The 24,398-nt window shown below is 40.0% G+C and overlaps 1 protein-coding gene across 1 annotated transcript; it reads right to left on the minus strand.

Moving 5' to 3' along the window:
- Positions 1 to 699: 699 nt before the first annotated feature.
- LOC135465760 (protein APCDD1-like) lies at positions 700 to 23,312 on the minus strand. Its single transcript, XM_064743088.1, has 5 exons — positions 23,243 to 23,312; positions 22,204 to 23,083; positions 20,887 to 21,034; positions 6,448 to 7,066; positions 700 to 2,083 (listed from the first exon to the last, which is right to left on the minus strand). Exons 2-5 carry the CDS (start codon positions 22,241 to 22,243, stop codon positions 1,310 to 1,312), a joined length of 1,581 nt encoding a protein of 526 aa, XP_064599158.1. The 5' UTR covers positions 22,244 to 23,083; positions 23,243 to 23,312; the 3' UTR covers positions 700 to 1,309.
- Positions 23,313 to 24,398: the final 1,086 nt, after the last annotated feature.

The following is a 24,398-nucleotide window of genomic DNA, read 5'->3' on the forward strand; positions in this document are numbered from 1 at the left end:
TAACGAAGAGATTTGAATTAACGACCTATAAGATCATTGTCTACCTCTAGACCAACAATTCATATTGCTGGATCGTATAGCCAGTACATATATCCTAATTGCAATAAGACAGAATCGTATTTCATCTTTTCCGTCACTTCAAATATTTACTAATAACATCAAAGCACGAGGTAGTCAGTTTTGACAACATACAAAAATAACTACAGCGCTCTCGCCGAATGCATGCATGCTTCAGAGGTAACAGTGTTCTGTGCATGGAAATCTCAGGCAAATAATGCTGTTATGTCCATTTAATCCACTGGACTGCAGTTTTCATGCGTGTAGGCCAACTGTCCTTGAGAGTAGCGTGTTCCGTGTGACATGTGAAAACGATTTCGACAGTGGTTTCTACCTGTAACACTCCTTGAGAGTATTCAAACCGCCCTTACGTACTTTCTTCCGTGCTCTATACTCTGCCCTATCGTCCGCTACAGCTGTCACGTTACCGTATTGATCAATACACGTGTCACTCTACTACATCGTTCACTATAACTGACTGGCTACCATGGAGTAAAATATACCTGTCACGCCACCGCATCATCCACTCTACCTGTTACGATAGTTACAGCGTTCGAAACAATGACCGGAGCGATACAAGTACAAGGCAGTGTTCAGGCTGCCATATCGCCAACGGAATTGTATCTGTTTTGGAATTGTTTTGGGATCTACTCAGAATGACTCACCATATTTATTCATTTATTTGATTGGTGTTTTATGCTGTACTCAAAAATATTTCACTTATACGACGGGTAGAGACCCGAGGAAACGGATACGACCATCCACAGGTTGCTGCAAGACCTTCCCACCTACGACTGGAGAGGAAGTCAGCATGAGCTGGAATCTTGTCTACAACGCTTTGATGCATTGCCATTAATAAGGCAATAGTATCGCCTGTAGGTAACTGCTCCGAAAAAGGGTTTGAGTCGTTGTAAAGAATGAACAGATTTCAGTTGCTTTGGCGTCATAATAATGATGTTTAAGGATTTTACGCAGCCGATTCTGGGTTTTACAGGTGTTTAGCATGAGCTAATTATGGTGGGAGGAAACCGGGTAGAGCCCGCGGGAAACTCACGACCATCCGCAGGTTGCTGGTAGACTTCCCACGTATGCCTTAACACACTGATAACAGTCAAATCATCAACATCCAAAAGCTTTCTAACATAAATACCCGTTTTTATGTTAATATCTTCTTGCTATCTTATCCCAGGACGATTTTTGATATGCTGTAACATAATAAATTGAAATATCATTTTAAAAGAGCCTACTGGGATTAACTTAATGCTCTTACTAAAAGCGTGATTACAGACAGCCAGACTCCAATCGAAGTCAGACCAGTGAGATGTAGTGAGTTAGCTGTCGAGCTGGGGTCATCTAGTGCACGACGATCGTGGTCCTTAGTGTACGCAAGCGCTACCATAATGGGTTCACACTTCACCAAAGGTGCTTGAAACGACGTCGGTCGTCTTTCAGGAGATTTGATTGGTTTTCCATCCGTAGGTCTTTGTCCAATAAAAAGGTGATATTTCCAGTGCTTGTATTCCATTTTCATAAGGTCATATTCAATATATGGAAGTCGAATTCCCAGTGTTTCACATCCATTAGTATGTGTTACATCCTGCTCCACGTTGATTTTCCATGACTTTGGTTTCCCACAGCCATCTCCTGAGTACCCATTAAACAAGTCCGTAGTCTTCCGGTCGTTCGGCGTAACCTTTACCCTATTAACCTTAAAGTCGTAATGTTGAGCCCCGGAAATGACCCCTGAGATACTTCCAGGGGCATAGTTCCCCTGCGCGTAGAGCGTGAAGGTTTTGTCGCGACAGAGTGAGTCGTGGAAGAAGACATAATAACCCTCCCAGCGGTGACTGTTCTCCGGGAAGATGAGTCTACGCGTTAAGAACATCCCGTGGGGACGGGCTTCACAACGCTGGCTGACCCACTCTCCGAACAGGCTTATCATAGTGCCGTGTCGATGATGCAACTCGGGCGGGAAGAAGACGTCAGCGTTGACCAGTCTGTCACATACTGCACAGCTTGACGACATCTGTAACATAGAAAACATCCGTATCAATACACGTTATTCCAATTCTGATATCATTCCAAAGAATTTTGGTGATCAGGAATGCAATGTATAGCAACACTGCTTGAGAAGTATCCACCTCCGGGCAATTTAAAACTTGCCCTACTTGCGAAATACCTTCGCTGAAAAGAGTGCATGCACTGAACAAGACGCTAATCAATAAATTCAGAAATAAATCCATCTTCTTTAAAATGCTTGGAAATGACATTGTTTTTTCAAATAATGACAATGACGCGAGAAAGTATAATAAGCTGATGTTTAAAATTATTAAAGAAGAAAACTTATCCCATTAGATGTATTGCTTCATGTCGGTTACTGCAAAAAGGAAATCATTACATTACATGAATCAGACAACTCTGATATACCGTTATACGTGTATATTGAGTGTGGCCTATAGCCTATAGCCACACGGCGATAAGGTCATGTTGTATTCAGGCGTAATGATACACAGCAGAAGACTGGTGGACACCTGTTAGAGAAATATACAACTCTGATCAACAACAACGTGTTGATCCAACTAATTGTCCAAACACGAGGTGCTGACGTCAAGATCCAGGGTAAATAGCGCACCTGGAAACAAGGTGGTGAAGAGAATTCCCCGTTCATTGTGTTTCGATGGAAGATTAAATGTTAAATTCTGGTGTCAACACGCCTGGTTACTGTTCCCGAAGAAAAGGCTCTTTCCCTTCTCCCACACCTCGCTTAGAAAAATAAGACGCTAAGAAGTGGGGGGATTAACTAGGTGCACGTTTGTATTTCACGTCGCAAGCCAAACAAAATTAAGCCCGCACACTGCAAAGTCCTGCAGTTCCGGAAGAAATGAGAAGAAACAATAAGATTCCAGTAAATCCCCAGTTGTGGGACTTCAGCATCTTTTCTGTGTCAGACTTTCAAATTAAGCTAGAAAATCAATACGACGGAAAGATGGTTCGCAGAAGGATGTATACAAAATATCAACATAAGATCCTATAGCTTCACGCGCATCACTGCACTCGTAATGTGTGAGCTGGCATGGGGTCGCGCATTTTAGTCTGCGCATAAACCCAACTGATACTGAATAACATTTTAGATATTATGGCCTGAATTTACTAATTAATCGAATCTAAGCGTCAAGTCCGACATCCGTACACCATTAGCCATAAATAAACCATTAAACATAAGTAAACCATTAAACATAAATAAACCATTAACCATAAATAAACTATTAAACATAAATAAACCATACACCATAACTAAATCATTAACCATAAATAAACCATTAACCATAACTAAACCATTAATCATACATGGCCGTTCCAGTTCAATTCATTTCATGACAAATTAAGGTGAAATGATAATATATACTGCTTGTGTTTATTCTAGTTAGAGCATGTACCCATATTTATCAAACGCCTTAAGACTTAAGAAAAATTATATAAGTTAAAGTAAAACAGCTATCATTAAAACATTTTATTCCAAGAAGTTCAAAATTTGTACAATGATTCTTTACAGCAGAACAATGTACCAGCCACAATTTGACCTGTTTAGAGTTTCACTTTTCAATCACTTGAAATGTTTTAAGTCGCTTGGTAAATACGAGCCCTGATCTGTATGCACACCCAAAACTATATAGCTTCTGTTGAAATAATTCTTGATGCTTTTCGAATCGTTATTCGTTTAGGATTAAACAATATTCATTAATTCTAGGCTAAGTTTTGAGAAAGGTAGAGACAAGTGTATCAGATTAAACTGTGAAAATAATTTTTCTTTCTTTCCAGATGACTCGCTTAGCTTTCAAGGCATTTTTTAGCGAAAAATGGATTTCTCCAGACATTCCCTTCAAGCAGGGCGAACGTTCATATCATTTTGTACACGCCAATAATCTTACTCGTCATCATATATGTAAGTACTGGCCGAATTACTGATGGCAATGCAGAAATTATTTTGTAAAACCACAGTAAATGAAACGTAAAAAGGCTTCAGAACGCCAAAGAATTTATATCTGGACAGTAATCTGTACTGAAATAGTTGGCGCCTTCAGGTACCATGATGGGTGTACGTATTGCGTAGACCTGTCAGGAAACACTAACGACAATTAGCTATCAATGGAATCCTGAAACAAACGACCAATGGGAGCTCCTCTTTACGTGGGGATAAATATATGAGGATGTCTTGACTAACAGCACAGTAGTCTTCACGAAATCCTCCTTCGAAACTTCTGTCAAAATGCGGAATTTTGGACGCAAAAAAGTCGAGGAAATTGGCTGAATATGAGAACGGAGAATTTTACAAGAGTTTGTCCGCTAATGGTTGTGGATTAACGCCTCAGAGACATACAAGCCAATCTCTGCCACTTGGACAGAAATCTTAACGCTAAGTTTATGTTTTCTTAACAACCTCCTTGGGAAAATTACTTTTCACTCGTTAGCGAAACCATTACAGAAGTAATATACGACCGGTGCAATTGACAAGAACATTCTGTTTGCATTTTTGCTGGTATGTTTTGACAGCTTATACGTTTACTTGGCACCATCACAAGCAAACCGCGAAAAACGGATGTTAAACGGTTATGGGTTGAGTCCCATTGCTAAAGACCGTAGTTGTTTATTTGTATCTGATCAGCGGCTGACGATGGGTGGCTGTTGTAGCTGACATTCGAACCTCGGATCCCCTCTACTAATGCTTACTCCTAGCTATATCGGAGAACTACTCGTCAACTTTCGCCTTCTTCGGCGGTGTCAACGACGCAGAATATCTTCCAATCAGCGTTTGTCCTTCTCAGTCATTCACTGAAAATGCCAACTTTGACCTGTGTCCAAAGATGTCTGTTTCTGCCAGATGGTGGCGATTCTCTGGCACACAGGACGCTGACATTCTTCAAGCTGCTATTTGGTGAACAGTTTATAACACGTGTCAAAGGGGATACTGGATCTTCTCTTTAAACACAAACAAATTCATTTGAGTAGCTACGAGCGTGCAGTGGGATTCGGATGGAATCTTCTTTTTGTAGTCAGTAGTGAGACAACCGTTACTGGACTGTCCGGAAAATTGAGGCCTACTCCGCTGACTTCTGTCATAACTGTTACATTTATGAACACTAGCGATTTACGAGTTTGTATATAAATCAGTTCACGAAGTGCACAACTGGTCGAGAATTAACCCATACAATATAACCTTGTTTAATCGGAAATCCGGCTTTTCACGGCGGAAGTCATCGCAGATCGCACTTCTCGCAAGAAGTGTAGAGGTCTGGCATAGATGCAGATCTAAGAGCTAGTAGATGAACACTACAGATTTTGCGAATTTAACCGTATCTGTTACAACATTGTCAAAATTGCCTGTAACTTCACCATAACTTTTAATATGAAATGTAACACATTAGAATTAAACGATAATTGGTGTATGCAATTAAAACGTATCTGCTGTATAATACAAAGACCAAATTCACAGCATTGTTTTACACAAAAATATGTACAGTAAATTTTACACTAAAAAGTCTTGGTATAATAAAATTGCCAGTAGTTTTTACTGGAGTCTGAGTACTGCACCGTAATGTTTGAAACTGATCAGTGACCACAGATTTACATACCCATGCCATTACCACATAGCCTGTTTGCATATAGGATATAGGATGACATAGCTTCATAGTACAATGTATGAGTGACTGAGCACATGTACATATCAGAGAACAACCATTTCACATCAACAGCTGTGTATATAAGGACCTAAAAAAAAAACAGAACCCTGTTTCCTTCCACCATAATGCTAGCCGTCGTCCTACGAGTGAAATATTCTTGAGTACCACGTGGAAGACCAATCAAATAAATAAATAATTTTAAAAAGTCAATCCCGTTGAACCATCCGCTTGTTTCTACGTGTGATATGCCTATCAAGAGCTGCCGGATTGTGTGGTTGAGAAAAAACGAGAAACTTATCAAGAGATCAAATACAATCTGTAATGATGAATGTAATAATGAGTGAATAGTAACACTAACCTATACTTGAAACACGGATAACTACAGATAATTACAGACGGGCTAAGACTGTAACCAACACTGGCTCATGTTAAGCACCTATTTACCGGGTCAGTTACCTACAGGCGATACTATTGCCATATTAATGGCAATGCATCAAAGAGTTGTAGACAGAGTCCAGCTCATGCTGTCTTCCTCTACAGTCGTAGGTGGGAAGGTCTTGCAGCAGGCTGTGGATGGTTGTGTAAGTTTCCTCCGATCCCCGTCCGTCGTATAAGTGAACTATTTTTGAGTACGACGTAAAACACCAATCAAATAAATAAATAAATATATCTGTAGATAGGATAAGCCAAGATATTTATATGTATACATCACCTTTGGTTTTCTGAGGGCAATCTGGTAACTGCTGGGTCGATAATACCGTCTTTGTGACAATTCCGTATGAATATCCCCCAGGTAAAGTTCCTCAATTGTATCTTCTCCACTCTGGTTCAATTGTAAAATCTGATACCCCTCCTCACGCGCCACATGTGGATGACGTAGTCGAATTTCCCGCCTCATCAACTGAAGCTCGTGCAATGTAAAATCAGTCACGTGAGAACAATCGAAGTCAGCGCCCTCTGTGGGTGGTAGAGTCTCTTGGCCAATTTTTGGAGATTTCTCTGGGAAATTGAAAATATCTTGAGCTTCGTAAGGTTTCCATTTTTGAAAATCCATAAAAGCACATCTTGTTTTGACTCTTTGGTTTAACAAGTCGGCCATGTCGACTGTGTAAGGCATCAGAGAGACCCGTAACAGTCTGTAGTCTATTTCTGTTCCACCTGGAACAGACCAGGCTTTTCGAACCGGCCGGTATCGCCCGGATGCACGGACCGAGTACGTTGGACTGGTGCAATCCGGATCGGAATAGTAAAACTGGTAGACGACGAAAGTGGAATTGTTTTCGAACTTGTATTTCCTTAGGAGAAATTCCGGACCTGGCCGAACTTCACATCTGAAAATTCAAAAATACATGATCAGTTGTCAGGAATAATATAATACATTCAACCAGTAACGAAATATTATTCACCGTAAATAGAGCATAGTTAATTTGCATTCTACAACTGACATTTCATAGATTTAACTGTGAAAAATTCATAAGTGACTGATTCAGTTTGTTTTGGATTTATCGAACAAGAAATATAATTCGACAAATTACTATCTCATCATTGCATTTTCTAGATATTTTCAAGATAAATTATGCACGGATATATAGACAACAGTTCTATGTGCATTTGTTGCATAGTTTCTGACATTGTAGACCCTACAACTGAGTTAACAGTTGATTGTAAAAACGAGTTTTGTACATTTTTGAAGTTACTGTGAGTTTTATATCATAAAATGATTCCGCAGCTAATGACAACAACAAGTCTCATCTTTTTAGACAATTACATTGCACATCTTTGTAAACCGAGTCGAAAAATTTTAACCTAAGTCAAGCATTTGCACCTATTTGTATTTGTACTTAATACTGATAATATTATGGCGATTGTAAATATTTACAAATATCGTAAGGTAAAATCCATTCTTACAAGAGCGTGTCGATTGTAAGCTAAAGGCTACGGTCGTGATCCTGGTTATTTACTATCAACTTGATCCCTTTGTGCAACCATCCCTGATTGTAGTACGAGTATAGTCACCATTTTCTAAATTGCCTAAAGCAAATGAAATGAAATAAATACAAACCATAAAATTCTTTTAATAAACAACTTTCCAATATTAGTCTTTGCCTTCATTTGTACCGGATATGAGAAAATAAGAAAATTATAGAAAAAAAAAGTCAATGATAAATTGTACTTTCTAGAGCATTATGCTAACATTTACGGTGAACATTTTCTTTTTCGTCTCATAAATTTCCTCTTCAGAATATACAATAAGTCACAATGGTAATTGACAATCCTCTTTATGGACTCATACACTTGATGTCCTCTATTAAGATTAATTGTTTCTACAGAATGTTCAACATGGTCATAAAATATGATTGGTGCGAAAAATCAGTAAAAACTGTCTTGTTTACCAGAGAGGTAATCACGCTTTCCGTACAAGTCACGACGATGTGGCCATGTTTTTTTGTTTGGCAGAACGGTACAGAGTTATGGGCATATCATTGTTTGTTTTGTAACACTTAGGCTTTATGAGCACAGCATAATTTGCTTATGACTGTATATACAGCGAAACCTGATTGGCGGGTTTGCGATTGCGACTATATACACGGCGTCTGGTGCGGGTCACATGAGTGCTGAGTCAACAAAAGGAGATATTCCACAGACGATAATAATTTATGCAGATCAGAACCACTCACAAGGATTTTTTATTCTCAGTACAGAAGGCAATTAAACAGTCTTTAATGTGATTGCGCAAGTAAAGAAACCTTATCGCCCTCCCCTCCTCCCCCACCCCCGATCATCGAGTCGCTCATATATTGACAAAATTGGTTTACACAGGTAAACCACAAATCCATTGTTTATAACTCACTGCAAGTAAGTGTTTTGTCTTTGAAGAACATTTTTGTCACAGTTTGGAAACGAGTTCCGGTGTTTATTTTTTTTAAAAGAACAATGCTCAGTAATTAAGGGTTTTTTATATTATAGTAAATATGTCAGGTTGTTTACATAGTAATGAGGTGGATATTTCCAATAAACACAAATAGTCTAGCAAAAACAACTTTGTGTTTATCTTAAGTGTAAAAAGCCGATAAACATGTAAACATGTTGACTCATCTCTTTAGTTATTAAACATGGTTTTTTATGAACAAACACCAGGACGCGTTTTCAACTAAACTAAAAAATGTGTTTAAATGCGAAACACTTATTTTTAGTGCGTAAGTAAGAGTTCACAGTAAAGTATCCATTTTCTCCACAAACATGTTAAATCTGATTCCTAGCATGGCTTAAAGAAGAAGAATTATATGCACACCGCTTAAGGAAGGGATTAACGACATCGCCAAAAATGATGGTATTTTGTTATTTATTAATATGCTTTCAGCATCTGTGGTTCTGTGTGATAAACTGTATCACTGTTAGAGGTTGTCTGTAACGTAATGGACGGGGAACGGAGAGACTGCCGCCAGGGTTGAACCCCGGTCGAGTATGATCACACCTGAGACTTTAAATTCAAGTCTCCGTAATTTCAAAGATTTTAGTCATGTCTGGTGTCTTCGGCATGGCGTTCCAGTGAGGAGGCACTAGTGGGTCCGGCATTGCTACACGGAGACATCGTAGCCCCGCTATTTGTATGTATACAGCGAAATTGCGGGAAGCGCATAATGTAATGGGATGCGGTAATAAATACAGAATGCCGTTAAGGAGAAGATGCGAGATGCAGGGCATGGTGAGCATAAAAATATCCACATTGTGTTTTGAGTGAAGTCTGCATGAAACAACCATGCATAAGACATAAAAGGACACCGTGGCTATTTTGGAAACATCTCGGCAAAACTTTGACGACCACACAAAATAGCATGTGTTTAAACCTAACCGAAAGAGTACATCTGTAATTAGCGACTCACACAGGTGGCCAGGCGAACCGGTGGACAGGCTGATGGATGCCCAATGGGGGCACAGGTCAACAATCCTAGCACACGGAGTCTGGTTAACACTGAGATACGCCTTGTCTGCATATACACGTGGTTTTATCCCGACACGAGGTTAAAAAATAAGAAACATATGTAATAAATATGTCCTGTGATTTTCACCTTAAGAATTGCCCCAATCATAATTCACGAGATTTTATATATATATATATAGGGAGTCGGCAACGTGTGTTGGTAACAACTTCATGATGAGACACCAAAAGATCAAATAGGCTATACACACGTATAGTATGTTCAAAGTACACATCTCAAGCAGATGATATACATGTACAGGTAGTTGTAATAATATGTAAATACAATCCGCATATACAATAAGCATTTACCTTCTGTACGTTTGCATGCACAATGTCTTTAGAAATGATATATATATATATATATATATATATATATATATATATATATATATATATATATATATATATATATATATATATATGCTACCACACCGCCTACGAACACTACAAAACTAAACAAGACTGTGCCCGTAATGATCTCCACAGAAGAGCACTGTTGACTCTGAAGGCACACGCGTGGAGTATCCTTTATTACAACCTCATCAGTATTCCTTTTAGTTAAACCTCGCTCTGCGTTGCTGTTTTGTCGTCTTCTGGATTGTACACATCGCATCGTTTGGATTTAACTAAGGAGTTCTTAGGGCCTATTTACCTTGATCACGCAGAAAAATTGAGACAAAATATTTGAACTAACTTTAAGCTAACGCACGAAGTGCAGTTTACTAGCTATACATATATATTATTGCCTGCAATTAATCCTCAGTTCGTGTAGATTCGTGTTGCTGCGATGAACTAAATGACACCCTAAATAAAACAACTTCCAACTCCAGGCATCACTGACACCAAGAGTCTCGGACCCTCAAGATACCTCATGGCAGAGTGCATGCGATCAGATTAGCTGTTCATGATCGAAATATACAAGATGGTCCAAACACAGTATTTTAGTGAAACAGTTCTTGACATACATTGTAGACACGTATGATCAACTCATCAGGATATAGAGTCCTGAACAAATTGCGTAACTTTGCGTGAGTGAAGTGAACCTGTTGATATGTAGTGGTAAGAGCGCCACAACTTTTACACATCTAATTGACAGATAGGCAACGCTATAGTATGTAATACAACTGTACAACCGTGATACAGGCTTATAAAACTGACAAACGGAAAATCTGCGTTTAATCAGTTTCAAAAAAAGGGTGGATAAACTATTCGTGCTGAATAGGACTTTGATTATTCGCATTTTCTGGGAGTGAAATGGAGTGGTGTCAAAGAGTCGTATGCGCAACAATTTTGCAACCCAGTAGGGATTAAGTACAAGTTTGACACGTTACCGGGTTACACAATTGCAAACGACGGCTGGTGAAACTGATCCGTGTTGAAAATAAATACGACACCCCATATAGGACGCCGAAAACACTATAGGCAAAACATTTAATTACACCTAAAATGCGCATGAGAGCTCTGAGCTTTCGTTGGCATTGGAGAATCCATAGTGAATTTGTAAACGAATACAATAAACTGTTTGTTTGTTTTGTGTTACTGGGGTTTTTCGCCGTACTCAAAGATACGTGCATATATGACACAAAACGAAACACCAAAAAAAACTCGGTGCAAACTGAAAAAACTTAAATTAGCTGCGAATAATGAAGACGGTTAAACCAAGTCCTGCAGATTGCCCATTTACAAACTTCTCTTGCCGCATTGTTTTACATGGTTTACATTTTCTAGGATTTGTCTGGCGCTGCCACGAAGAGTAAAAGCTTAAACACAGTCCAGTAATGGATATTATGTAAGGCAGTATAGGCAGATGGGCTGTTAAAGTAAATGATACATGTAGTAGTGGTGTGGCTGGAAACGCTAACGGAAGAGAGAGGGCCATGTGCATGGTGTAGAGAGCATCCTATGCCACGGCCATTTATAACAGACACTGTTAAACAGCTAAGTGTAAACATCCAAGATGGGAAGCCTGGGATCAAACCCGGGTAGGGTCATACCAAGACTTTGAAAATGGCACTTGTTGTTGCCCCTCTTGGCGCGTAGCACTGAGAGGTTAGAACAAGGAAACAGGACTGGTTGGCCAGGTGTCAGTACAATGTGACTTGTTGAGGTGTCATGTCTGTTGTCTTCGGCATTATTCTTCCGTGATGGCCGCACTCTGGCGGCATTGACTCGCCCTGCCACTAGATAACACAGTATATATCTACACACCTAATGACTCCTTGTCGTCATGTGACTGAAAAATTGTTAAGTACGACGTAAAACTCGAAGTCCAAATACTCACTGGTTTTGAATACACGTGAAGTGGGAAAACCTTGGCTTTTCGACTAAGTTGTTCTGTTCTTCAATGAGTACATCAATGAATTCGTTGATGATTTTTTTTATTAATGGTTAACGCCTGTTACAAGAAGTTTTCACTTACACGATAGGGATCAGTTATGGGTGGTGGAAACGGGAGTGCCCGACGTATACAGATATCCGTCCCATATTAGAGTCGAAAATAAGTTGTAAATAAGACTTCGGCGTATACGTCCGTAAATGAATACTATAGACATCGTTAATGAGACTTAATGTAAAGAAGAAGAAAAAAACACTGTTAAGTCTTTCACCGACATTCCATTTTCATTGCTTCTGTAGATACGAAAGGAGTAAATTCTTTAAATTTTTCAATTACCTCTAGAAAATGATAAAAAGAAATATTGTCTTTCAACGAGAAACCTGCATGTGACAGTTTAAATGATTACGGGGTATTATATTAAAACCGTAGTAAATCTATTTTGTGGGCCTCTAATCTCTTCAAACGCCACTGGCATCAAACGTCCAATATCGTATATCCAATATCGTTTAGTCCTAGATTTCAAAGTCCCGCAAATTCTAAAATTCCTGTATCTTTATTGGTTGGTTTTATAGGTTCATGAAAAGACGATACTTATTAGGCATATTGGCAAGCTCCAAAGTACTGACCCAATTAAAGTTAACCTGGAGAAGTCAACAAGCCTTTTTCAGTACAGCTGCATAGTGTTAGGGGCTGCATCGTTGAAGACTAATAGCTGGACGCAGAAATTATTAATTTCTTTCATGAATAAATTACAAAGATGTGACAAGTGCCTTGTAGTTTTGACAGTTTTGACAGAGGCTTCCACTTTTCACACCCAAAGCTATATAGGCAGCTGCAAGTGTGAACGCCTCTTGATGTCCATTTTTGCAATTGACACATTAAACGGTGGAGAAAAGGATTTGGCTATTGGAGAAAAGCGTTGGCAGGTGAACAAAAGGAGTCGCTTTCCTGTGGACATTTTCCTTCCAGGCCACTACGTCCAGTGGTATTGACCAGTTGTCAGCTCCGGAATGGGCGCCTCAATAAGATCGAGTGGTCGACCACACGCGTGGATCTAAGAAATCCATACGAGCGGGAACTCAATACAAATCTAACCCATCCCAGAGAAAGTGTGTTTACAGGAGCTAAGAGAACAGCGTGCCACCGGGAGGAAAACTATCTTTAAATCTCTCCGCCGGCCAAAATATGCTACATGTCGACAACTGTTTACCTTATCCATTAACAGCCACTGTAATCAGCAGCAGTGCCCCACCCGACGGCCAGTTCCGCACCCCCCCCCCCCCCCGACCCCCACCCCCACCTACGGGCACCGCTTAAACTTAGCTGTTACACGAAATCCCCATCTTTGCAGACTCTGTACCACACGTAACCCGATCCCTAATTTAGATGTAACCCTATGACAAGACTTGAAAGAATAACACTGGCCTGGCACATACCAGCTAAAGACAGTTTATAATCAACCTTCTATCAGTTTGTCAGCCCAAGAATAACTGTTATTTGGGAATAAACAAGATGAGAAGATCACAGTCGTCAGATGATGCTGTTCCTAAAGCCCCGGAATTACGACTACTTTGTTAGGCGGTAAATTTATCACGTAGATAGTAGGTACCGATACAGGCCACCATCCTGAAGACGAATTAGGACGTTAGGCGTAAGCTACGCGCGATTCGTTGCGGAGAGTTATCATGGGCTATCACCACCATTTGTCCGGTCACCTTCCCGCAGATTACATAGACAGGCCGACCTACTTTTGTCTGCTTCTTGACAACTATTAGAGGGCACGCGTACGTAAGAGTGGCAGATAACACTTACATCGATTTAAATAGTAAAATAACCTCGCATTTATAACAGTTTAGATAAAACGCATACTCTGTCTAACACAAAATGATGTCTGAGACAAGGAGTTCGGACCCAGTCGCCACAACTCGTTTTTCAGCCTTTCAGTAGACGTTTTAAATACGATATACCGGAGATTTTGGATCAAAAATCCATATGTGATAATCAACTCAGATTGTCTCTATTTGTCAATAATAACTCAAATAATTGGCTTTCAATATCACTTATTTTCCCCCTTTGCCAAAATCTCTCCCTCATAGCCTCTTTCAGTTAGCTGCAGTAATTGATTCAGTTGATGAAATAGGGCGATATGCCTTATTCTTATCCTACAGCCCGTCTGGAATGTGCAGGGCCAGGGGTGACAAAACTACAACGTGATCAACTGAAAACACAAAGAGAAATTACACTGACAGTGAATTCCTCTCGGTCTCGTCACTGACGTTGACACATTATGCGCGATGAACTTAATTAAAGATTGTGAAAAACAAAAACACAATTAACAATTCAACGAGACTACAGGTGAGCAAGTCTTCTCAAACACCTTTTTAAATTCTTGAGATCTCCAAGCATCGGCCAAAGGAGAAGTGAGAGAAACCAAACAAATAAATAAATAAAAACTTAAACTGATCCTATTCGCGTTATTGCCCTATCTCTTAATATTAAACAACACATATATTTAAAACAAGGCGTTGTGTTATCAATTTTACAAGATAATTTTGCTTGAAGACAATTGTATGTGGGCTTCCAGTTACGTGTAAACCTGTATAACGCAGATGTGGACGGCTCTACAGGTGCGCTTTATGTGTACCCCGTTTGTGTCAGCCAGTCGTTCAATCTCATTAATCTACAGAATGAGCCGTTCAGTTTTTCCGCTGTCTTTTACAACATTCGTATGGAGCTGAATAGACAGGCCTGCTACTGTCTTTTGTAATCATTTTCTGACCGCAAGGTCAAGTCCGGTATTTGAAGTCCACAAAGTCGTCAATCTTTGCTTCCAAAGCACGTTACGTTGATAAATTAATTTCATTTCACGTCGTCATTCTTATAAATCTGATAAGTATAGTCTATGTGCATGAAGTTACGAGAAAACTTGTGTCACGGAAACAAATTTAAAGGAGTGCACAAAATGCCTTTGAAACTCTCGTTCGGTATGGTTTCAGATGGTAAAATCAAAGGAGACAAAGAGTTCCAGTACATTTGCGAGCACCTTCTCTATAATATATGTACCTCTAATATATATAATACCGAGCAATACAGGTGACTCGAATGTAGCACTTTATAAGATCACCCACAATGAGCAAACGATCGCCATATCGGACAATGTTTCCTAAATGTCTACTTTCTGTATCTGTGTGTTTAATGCATTTGTTGACAATGGCAGCATGGTTTCGTAGATATTTCCGACCAGAGCAAACAAAAATCAAAGGAGACAAAGAGTTCCAGTACATTTGTGAGGACGTTCTCTGTAATATCCCGAGCAATACAGGTGACCCGCATGTAGCACTTAATAAGCTGACCTACAATGAGCAAACACACGCCATATCGGAGAATGTTTCCTAAATGTCTACTTTCTGTACCTGTGTGTTTAATGCATTTGTTGACAATGGCAGCATGGTTTCGTAGATATTTCCGACCAGAGCAAACACCTTAACGTAGAGTACATCTTACGGTCTAAGAAACTTAGGAATTACAAATTAGAGTCTACGTTGGGTTAACATGAATCTAGTATATAATGAACACCTTTTGACACACGGTTTTGTAGGGGACTGATCTAATATAAATTGGCTTCAGACCTCATATGTGTAAAGCACAGACACATTGTCAATATACTGAGGTAAATTAGCTATGATAAGGGCACAAATATCCACGCGATAAGGCTGAAATACAGTCCAGGTGGCTTAACCACAATATCATTAATTCAAGGCTCAAATACTAGTCCGATATCACCTATGAAGACAGCACAATTCCAGTGCCAGACTATTATAAGTCTAGCCGTAGAATCGTACTACCATGAAGTCTACTTTTTTTTTCGGTATTAACATCAAAGAAATAGCAATATATGTAACGATATAAAGGTTTCTCCGTCCTCGTCTCATTATGTAAATATTATATTCCGTATGTATAAATGGACTGTAATGACATTTAAAAACTTACTGTTTTCACTCCACAACTACTGGAGTGCTGGGGGCTACACAAACAGGCACATAATCCATTAAATAGCTGAATCAAACATTTTAAAATACGAGATCTAACAGATATATCGAGTGTGCAAAATAAGGCAGGTGTTGTACTGGATCATCAGAGACATAAACCATCTTCATTTACAGAGCAGTACATAACAGACACCAAACAAAAATACTATAGACGTGTTTTGATTTGAAGCCCGATATGCTATCTGGCCTTTAGTACGAGCTTTTAGTTCTTTAACTTGTAGCTATGCGTGGCTTGTAGGGCGAAAAATTGAATTATTTCCATCCCATTTAGCAAACTGTCAATGCTTGTGGTTAGTTAAGGGGCGACGCACAGAAAACGCCTCTATTCAGTGTTTAGCAGTCACGGCATACCGAGTCCGCTATACAGAGTTATATATAATCCAGATCAGCACACACAATACCTCTCCTCACATACTTGAATATTTTCAGAAAACTAACAAGGCACTCAAACATAATCTGAAGAAAAACACCAGTCTACATTTATTTAAAGATAAAACAACCAAGGATAGTAAATATTCTACTTGGTATAAGCTGAGAAAACTTCTCTAGGTTTAGTTCTATTTACAGACTTGCAGGGACCTCCGTGGCTCAGTTGGTTAGCGCGCTAACGCAGCGTAATGACTCAGGCGCCTCTCACCAATGCGGTCGTTGTGAGTTAAGGTCCAGTTTCCCCAGAAACCAACCCTGTTCTCTCCTACTATAATGCTGGTCACCGACGTATAAGCGAAATATTCTTGAGTACGGCGTAAAGCACAAATCAAACAATCAAATAAATAAATAAATATGCTGACTTGCAAAGCGGTACAAAACAGGGGAATGTGTTACTGTTTGTAGATACAACTGTTTGTAGAACAGTTACCGACCATGCAAATGCAAAGGATAGCATCAATAAAATGATATTGTAATTTTGCTGGAAAGTTTGGGGGAAAGTGAAAAGGGTCTAATGAGAAGGTACTGTGTTGATGTACCACCCATACACTATAACCAGACCACCCCCCCCCCCCCCCCCCCCCCCCCCACACACACACACAACTGCACCCCAAGTACTCTGATCTGCTGTGACAGATCCGCTGTAAGACAGCCAACACATACAGTGAATAACACGCTCTGGTTGAACTTCAGTCGTCACCGTAAAACGACAACAGAGGGATTAGAGTTGACTCGTAAGGAAACTTCAATAGAACAATCGTAAAGGAGACAGACTTTCTCTTTCAGTGAAAGTAATACCCAATCTGGGGCTCATAGTCGGTGAATGTGTGGGCAGACCGAGAAAAAGGAAGCTCTCTTGAATCTGAACAAACGCACTCTAACAGTCTAATTTACAAAGTCAACATGGACTGATCGTGGGGTGAGCCGTATTCACATTTCCTCATGGATCCTCACTCCTAATTTACAACCGCTTTTTGGGGTATTCCTGCTTATACACTTGCCAGATCACACAACTAAATGTACAGGTTTTGGCTGAGAACCCACCAGTCATTTTGAGGAACCATATTTATATAAGGTAACACGTAGCCGGTGAAATACTGCATTTTGTCAGTTTACCTCAGTTAGGGCTTTATTCTAACTGTTCATGTCAATGCTTACAAAAGTAACTTAGACGTCCCTTAGCAGCATATTTGAAGCAGAATTTTAAAACAATATTGTGATGCTAATTGCGATTTATGAGGCGACAGAGTGACAGAGAATTACTCAACGTACTGTCTTGTCATCACATTTAATGGACTCAAGAACACCGGGGCTATGTAATAAAACATAAAAGTTGCAAAATTCGTTTATTTCTATTCTAGATTCAATTTTAAAATTAGTATAGCCGAAATAACTCTGAAGCATGAAGCACTCTTTTGATTACTAAAGTATTTAACTGATCGTGGATACATCATTATACAGGTGATTTTAGGCGCAATACATATTGTTTCGTCATCACCGTGATGGTGGTAGGGGGGGGGGGGAGAGTAACATACTCCATAAGCTGCATCACTTCAGTGAAGTGTGTCCCATTGTGCAATAGCCGTCGAACATGATACAACAGACTGGCCCGGGATAAACTTCTTCACATTCTAATTTTAATTCAGAGCGTATGGAGTGCGAGAAGAAAAGGAGTAAAATCCTGTTAACACGGATTAATCAGAAATTATAGCATGCAGCGTGAAGTAATGAGGAAAATCCTCTAGGCATGATGTGCTTTATACATGGGCTATAGCGTCGATGTTGGCTCGAATTGTAGAGAAATCCTTTGCCCCCGGGCAACACTTGGAATCACAGTTCCCCAGGTATAACACACTCCTCTTATAGCCAAAAGTGCCCCTCTCTCCTCTAGCCGCGGGGCTCGATTTTTTCCCATTAAGTACTCACACCTTACACTACTCTTATAAACACCACTTAACACAAATTACGCGGAATTCTCTTTTACCACCTGCAGAGAATTTCAGGCTGCCGGAGATATTTTCATCAACAGCTAAGCTGACCTGTACACTTTGTAAACGTTCAAAAACATTAAAATCAACCTCCCCACTCTCCCCCCACCCACGTATGGTTTGTCAAATTCTGATTAAACAGTTGAACAAGATAATGTAGTGGTCAACAAAAACTTCCTTTCCCATGCGTTATACAAATGTTCCACAGGCAAGCATGCTTTATTCATGATTTTATCTTACCTGCATGAGTATATAAATTATCGTGTACTTCATTCTAAACTTGTCTTTTATTCAGAATTAAACTATTCAAATGTAGTAAGTTCTTTCGATTCTTCTTCCTTAATTGTTTCGTGACTAGATTAGCATACAAACATTCATGTAACTTACAGAAAATACCGTTGAACACAGGTAAATGTCTCAAACGCCCAGATCTGACATTACTTAATGTTTTACAAGACACGCTCAAGACAACACATAAAATACCTCTTTTTAAAGGTATAGGTGTGTGAAGTAATCAGCTAACTGACTAGGTGTTTAAAGACGACAAACAACTGTCAAGCTTGGCGTATATGTTGTCATGTCAAGAACCACCTGTTTGTGATGGAGAAGTGTTCGTTAAGCTTCACAGTACATCTCTCTTGACAGTAGATGACGTTATTAACGGTGATGAGACGGAGGGTCAGAGGAAAAAGATGAAACTGTTTCACACGTCCAATAATTGTGTCACTTTTAGCACTTTCAAGTTAAATTCAGAACTTTTTTCAACAAATCTTTAGTGATAAAAAAGGAGAAATACCTCCGAAAATTTCACAGCCGTGTTAATGACTCACCTAAAATCACAGGATATTTACACGGTTGTAAACGTGGAATCTTTTTTGTTTTTGTTAAATTTTTCATATCCTTCTACAGCCGGGATAATTATTTCTTTCGTTTTGAAAAATTTACCTAAAGCATATAAATTGTCGCGATTATTTTGTGATCAGTAAGTTGAAGAAAAACTAAACTGGCTGTTTATCTACCAGTTATAAATTTAACATAATAAAAATCCCCTGTACTTGTTGTTAGACTTTTCTATAGAAATATATCAGTTCGTTCTGGCTGAATAAAATATGATGTAGTGGTAGTCAGGACATGACTGCATGTTTGTCGCTAATGTGATTTTACTGTGTCCAAGACAACATCCTTTGTGTCTCCAGGTTTGTGTAAACAGCTTGTCTCCCTGAAGCAGTTTGTCTCCCTGGAGTTTGGCGACATCTTGTGTTTCCCCGTGTTTCTACTTGCATAGGCAATAGCCTGAGGACAGCCCAGACGATTCAGTGATAGGGCCGTGTCGAGTCTGAACTTAGCCGAACACCCTGGATCACCTGGCGTCATACAACCTGAGCTAGCGCCGCATCAATTGCAATTATCTGTGAACTAAGTCGGTGACACGTCAAACGTATAGATCAAGCGAAACGTTGCAATAAGACCCGTGAATCGTTACAGCAGCAATTAGAAGGTCGGGGTGGGGGAGGGAGTCGTGGTGGGCCTGACACACACACGGATACCAGAGCCTATCGGCTCTGCGGATGCGGTACAGGGTTTTCAGTTCGCACACGTTGTATCCCTCTATTCCACCGAGATTCTTACGTAACTGTGTGCAATTTAATCATATATCTGTGATCTAATGTTCTCTATACTATTTCGTGGACAACAAAGTAATTGTCCCTACACGTGTGTTCTCCATTAATCAATGTAGTATGTCCGTAACAGAGATTGGCTACGTGTGTTCCCTTTTATAGTTCAATTGCAGTAAATATCCACGTGTTATCTCTTTAATTTTCATTGCAGTAATTGACCAGGTATGATCTCTGTAATATTTCTATTGCAGTACTTGTCACATGTAAATAGTGCTATCCGGGAAAAGGAGAGAGGTTGAAGTATGGGGGATATACGAGAAATAAGAACACATCAACTGCACGTGAAAATTAACGCCGAACTTCAGTTTCTTTGTGCCATACTAGCCCCATATCACCATGCAGCTTATGCATATATTGTTTCCTGAGGGTAAGAAACTAAATGTAGTAATACATGGTGATATGATATTTCTCTGTTTGCACAGCCTTCAATTCATATAGTCACCAATAAGTTGCTTCTAGTACGTCTATTCATTACATTCACAAGTTCATTAGTGGAAAATCAAAAGCCTAACGATTGAAACTAGCACCAGCATTTTCAAAGGTGTCAAATTTTGGCTCAGTATTACGTAGCCTACGGACTGGGCAACACCTAGATTTGCATTAATAGCCATGATGTTGTATGACAGATATATACACTAATTATCGGGGCAGAGCAGGTGAGAGTTACCGTTGTAGCGGGGTTGGCATACCTGTATGACGTCCACAGGCCGCTCACATCTGGTGGCTGAGGGGCGAACACCGGCTCGTGCTCCAGGCGGTCCAGCCGGTGAAAACAGCTCATCTCCGACAATGAGTTCGGGTGATAAGCAGGCACGCGGGAAAGCCATTGTAGTAAGCCTAAAACAAAGATTGCAAAGGATGTTAGGGCTTCACGAACACGGGTGTCGTTGATTCAAGCATCCTACAGAACTGCACAAATGTATACCGCTATTGTTACAGGTGTCTACCGTTTGTTTTTATTCGTTTTCACGGACTTCAGTCCACGTTTATTTCGTATACACATTTTCCTTCGAAATGACATACCACTTGAAGGTTACAACACAGCTAGCATTATTATTCTCTCAATAATTCCTGAGTACAGTAAAAGAGTTTATTTTAAACTGTCGAAATTTCTCTTCACGTTAAGGGCTACTGACTGCGAACAAAGCTTTATCTGTTGAAAGTTTAGTTCAAAAACCAGAAAAAAAATTACTATTTTCATTTACTTAACAACTATTGTCAGTTTAAGGTTGAGACCTGTATTCCAGGAACAATTATCCGCGGTTGAGGTAACAAAAAGGTCTCATTTTAAAGTCATAATAATTTTGGATGTTTCAAAATTGAAAATAACTGACTGAATAAGAAGATTAAGCCGTAGCTGTATCATTGAATGTAAATATTCTTAAAGTTTAACGCTAAAACACACATACAAATATAACGGTAAATCAGTAGCACAAGTCGCTAACTGCTTTACCCACATGTTGAATTTAGGCTCTCTTATTATATGGGTGTTGCGACTAACTGATAGATAAACCGAAACTGTATACACTACAGACCAGGCTCGTCCATTCTGGTTGACGTCAGTTGTTTCGAGGACTAACTGCAACAGGAAATTAAGCCGCTGGTGGCTCAACGCGACCAGTCGCCTGAATTATGACGTTGATAAATTGGAACAGGTTGCGTACAAGTTGTCAACAAACCGTAAATCTATTGACTACAGAAAACTGATCTACAGCAGAGACACTGTAAACGACCATAAATCCACTAGCTGTGACCGTAAAGCTGTCAATACCACCTAACGTTTCTCCAGCTAATACATCAGTAAGCCGATGTAAAGGCGGCAGTCCCCACGTGCTGACATAAAACACTTGGATCGCCGCGAGTCCCAGCCCAAAAATATGGTTAAAATGTGAATACCCCAACTCACATTTAATCCATAGCCTGGAAACCAAAAGAAAAAATTCTGCCACCAACTTACAGGTTATTGCCAAAAAGTGTACTCTACTGGCAAAACTTCTTAAACTTACCCAAAAGACTTAACCAAAGTCCTATCGTATCTCTGTCCATGGTGTTTCTGCACGCGGTAGGTAGACCAATCCCTTGACTGCGGCTAAGACGCTATGAAATTCCTCTGTTATGCTTAACCAAGTCACTGCACAATAGCATGTCGATGGGGCGATTGACTGTTTACCCCAGGGCACGGGCGGTACCGAACGTCAGGGCGTATTGCTACAATCCCCTATACACCAGAAATCAATTTGATAACTCCACGACTGGTTGCCCAACGGTAACTGACGTTTGCGCAGGTGTATTCTTAGCTGATCTATTCCTGTTAGCACATCACCACACAAAGTTTTCACAAATATACTGCTGTATACAAATCATCAAACTGTGAAATATGTCTATATTTAAAGCCGCACACCGCATAAGCTTGACGACTTGACGAAATTATCGCTACAACATCTGTTCGCAACCATAAAATAAAGACAAGCAGAAATGAAGTCGTTCATCCCATATCTACATGGCGATGTCTGGGATATTCGCAGTACGACGCTGAATGGTCCGTATGCATGTACCCGATCCACAACCTGTAAATCACAGATCACTCATTTTAACTTTTTTCGATGAAATACTTTCTAATCAATGGACACACTTTTTCCTAGCTGCGCGTATACCGGTCGTCCATTCCTTTAGAGCTATCTGTCGCAATTGTCCTTGTCTTGCTAAGTGAACAGCCTTCCGTTCTACAATTTTGTTTGGACGGGGCTCTCGGCCAATGAGATACTGGCAGCCCTCTGAGCTCCCCACTCTGCCTCTTTCTCCCATTCTCTCCTCTCCGTGAGTGACGTGGCCGTCGTCCCGTTCCGCACGCTCAAATCCCAACTTTGTATTGTTGCCGGAGTGTTTCTTTAAGAGAGTAACAACACAGTGCTGTGTGAGGGATAGCATAAATATACGTACATAGTCAGTGCCTGGGGAAACAAGTACTACGGAGAAAGATCTGGACTAGAAACTGTAATCAATTAGCCAGTCGTAAAAAGGACGGGATAAGACAGTAAATTTTACCTGTAAATGCAGATTATCGGAGCTGGCCCTCAGGTTGTCACTTGTCAAGCAGACAGACCCTAACTCACCTGGGTGTTATGTTGGCAGTGCGTCGGCTATCGCGCCTGATACACCGCTCTGTTATAGAGGAACAATGTAGGCCAAAGATAAGACAAGCCTTGAGACATGGGGTGATTAACGTCTTAACACACGGCTGACACACCGAACTGGGCACGGGCAGATCGGCCAGGAATCGCTGCCCAATACACGGTAGATTCACACTCCGTAGCCGCCGAAAGGGTGTGAATTAGACTGCCGGGGTGCCATGCCTGAGCGGCCTAACACGTAGGTCGATCTGAACAGACACAATAATAACATGGCCACTGATTTAATAGGGCCCAGTGATAGCAGTTAGATTCTCCAAAATGAAATCTTGACCTAAATCATTCCAATTTTACACTGACTTTAGCATAATAGTAATGTTGTGAATGGCTATAAAATTAAGTTTACAAGCGGAGAATTTAAACGAAATTGAAGGGCCACGTTTCTGTCATTGTTGTGAGTCAAACATTATGTATAGGCCTACGCCTGTACAGCCATTTGTTAATTCGATACTCACTTATCACTTATCTCAAGTTCTGAGACTTGTTCAAAGAAGTAATTGTGGATTTCCGTAATACTTCAGGGCCTTGCTCTCAATACCTTTTCGCACATGAAAGAGTCACTTTCAGTGCGCTTTATAGACATTTTAAATATCATTTTTGAGACAAATCTGCATTGGTTGGGTTGGCTTTTTCTAGAGCATCCCAGTCTACACAGAATATTGCCCTCAGACTATGCTTGAAGCATCTTGCGACATGCGAAAAGCTTGAAAAACTACAGTTGTGACCTGTTTGTAACAGTCAGCATTTTAACTTGGACTGTTTGACCTGTTTGTAACAATCAGTATTTTAGTTTCGTCTGTTCAGCTTGTTTGTAACAGTCGCTGTTCCGAACAATCAGAACTTACTAGCATGTAAAAGTTGTCGTTGGTTTCAATAGTAATTGGAAGGGTAAAAGATTTGTTTGTAACAGTTGATCGCCTCAGTTAACAAGCGATGACAGGACCTAGACGGGTGATCGAAACAGTCGATGCTCTTAATTAAATAGTGACAACGCGGCCTGGAACACTTGTTCG

This window comes from Liolophura sinensis, chromosome 5, assembly GCF_032854445.1.
Source record: "Liolophura sinensis isolate JHLJ2023 chromosome 5, CUHK_Ljap_v2, whole genome shotgun sequence".
Taxonomy (NCBI): domain Eukaryota; kingdom Metazoa; phylum Mollusca; class Polyplacophora; order Chitonida; family Chitonidae; genus Liolophura; species Liolophura sinensis.

What these genes read in the sequence shown, in the direction of transcription:
- LOC135465760 (XM_064743088.1), bottom strand. Translation starts at nt 22,243, where the DNA reads ATGGACAGAGATACGATAGGACTTTGGTTAAGTCTTTTGG. An exon ending in ACTTTGGTTAAGTCTTTTGG is followed by an intron (nt 21,035 to 22,203) that starts GTAAGTTTAAGA and finishes TCTTTGTTTTAG; the next exon opens with GCTTACTACAATGGCTTTCC. An exon ending in TTGCCCTCAGAAAACCAAAG is followed by an intron (nt 2,084 to 6,447) that starts GTGATGTATACA and finishes TCTATGTTACAG; the next exon opens with ATGTCGTCAAGCTGTGCAGT.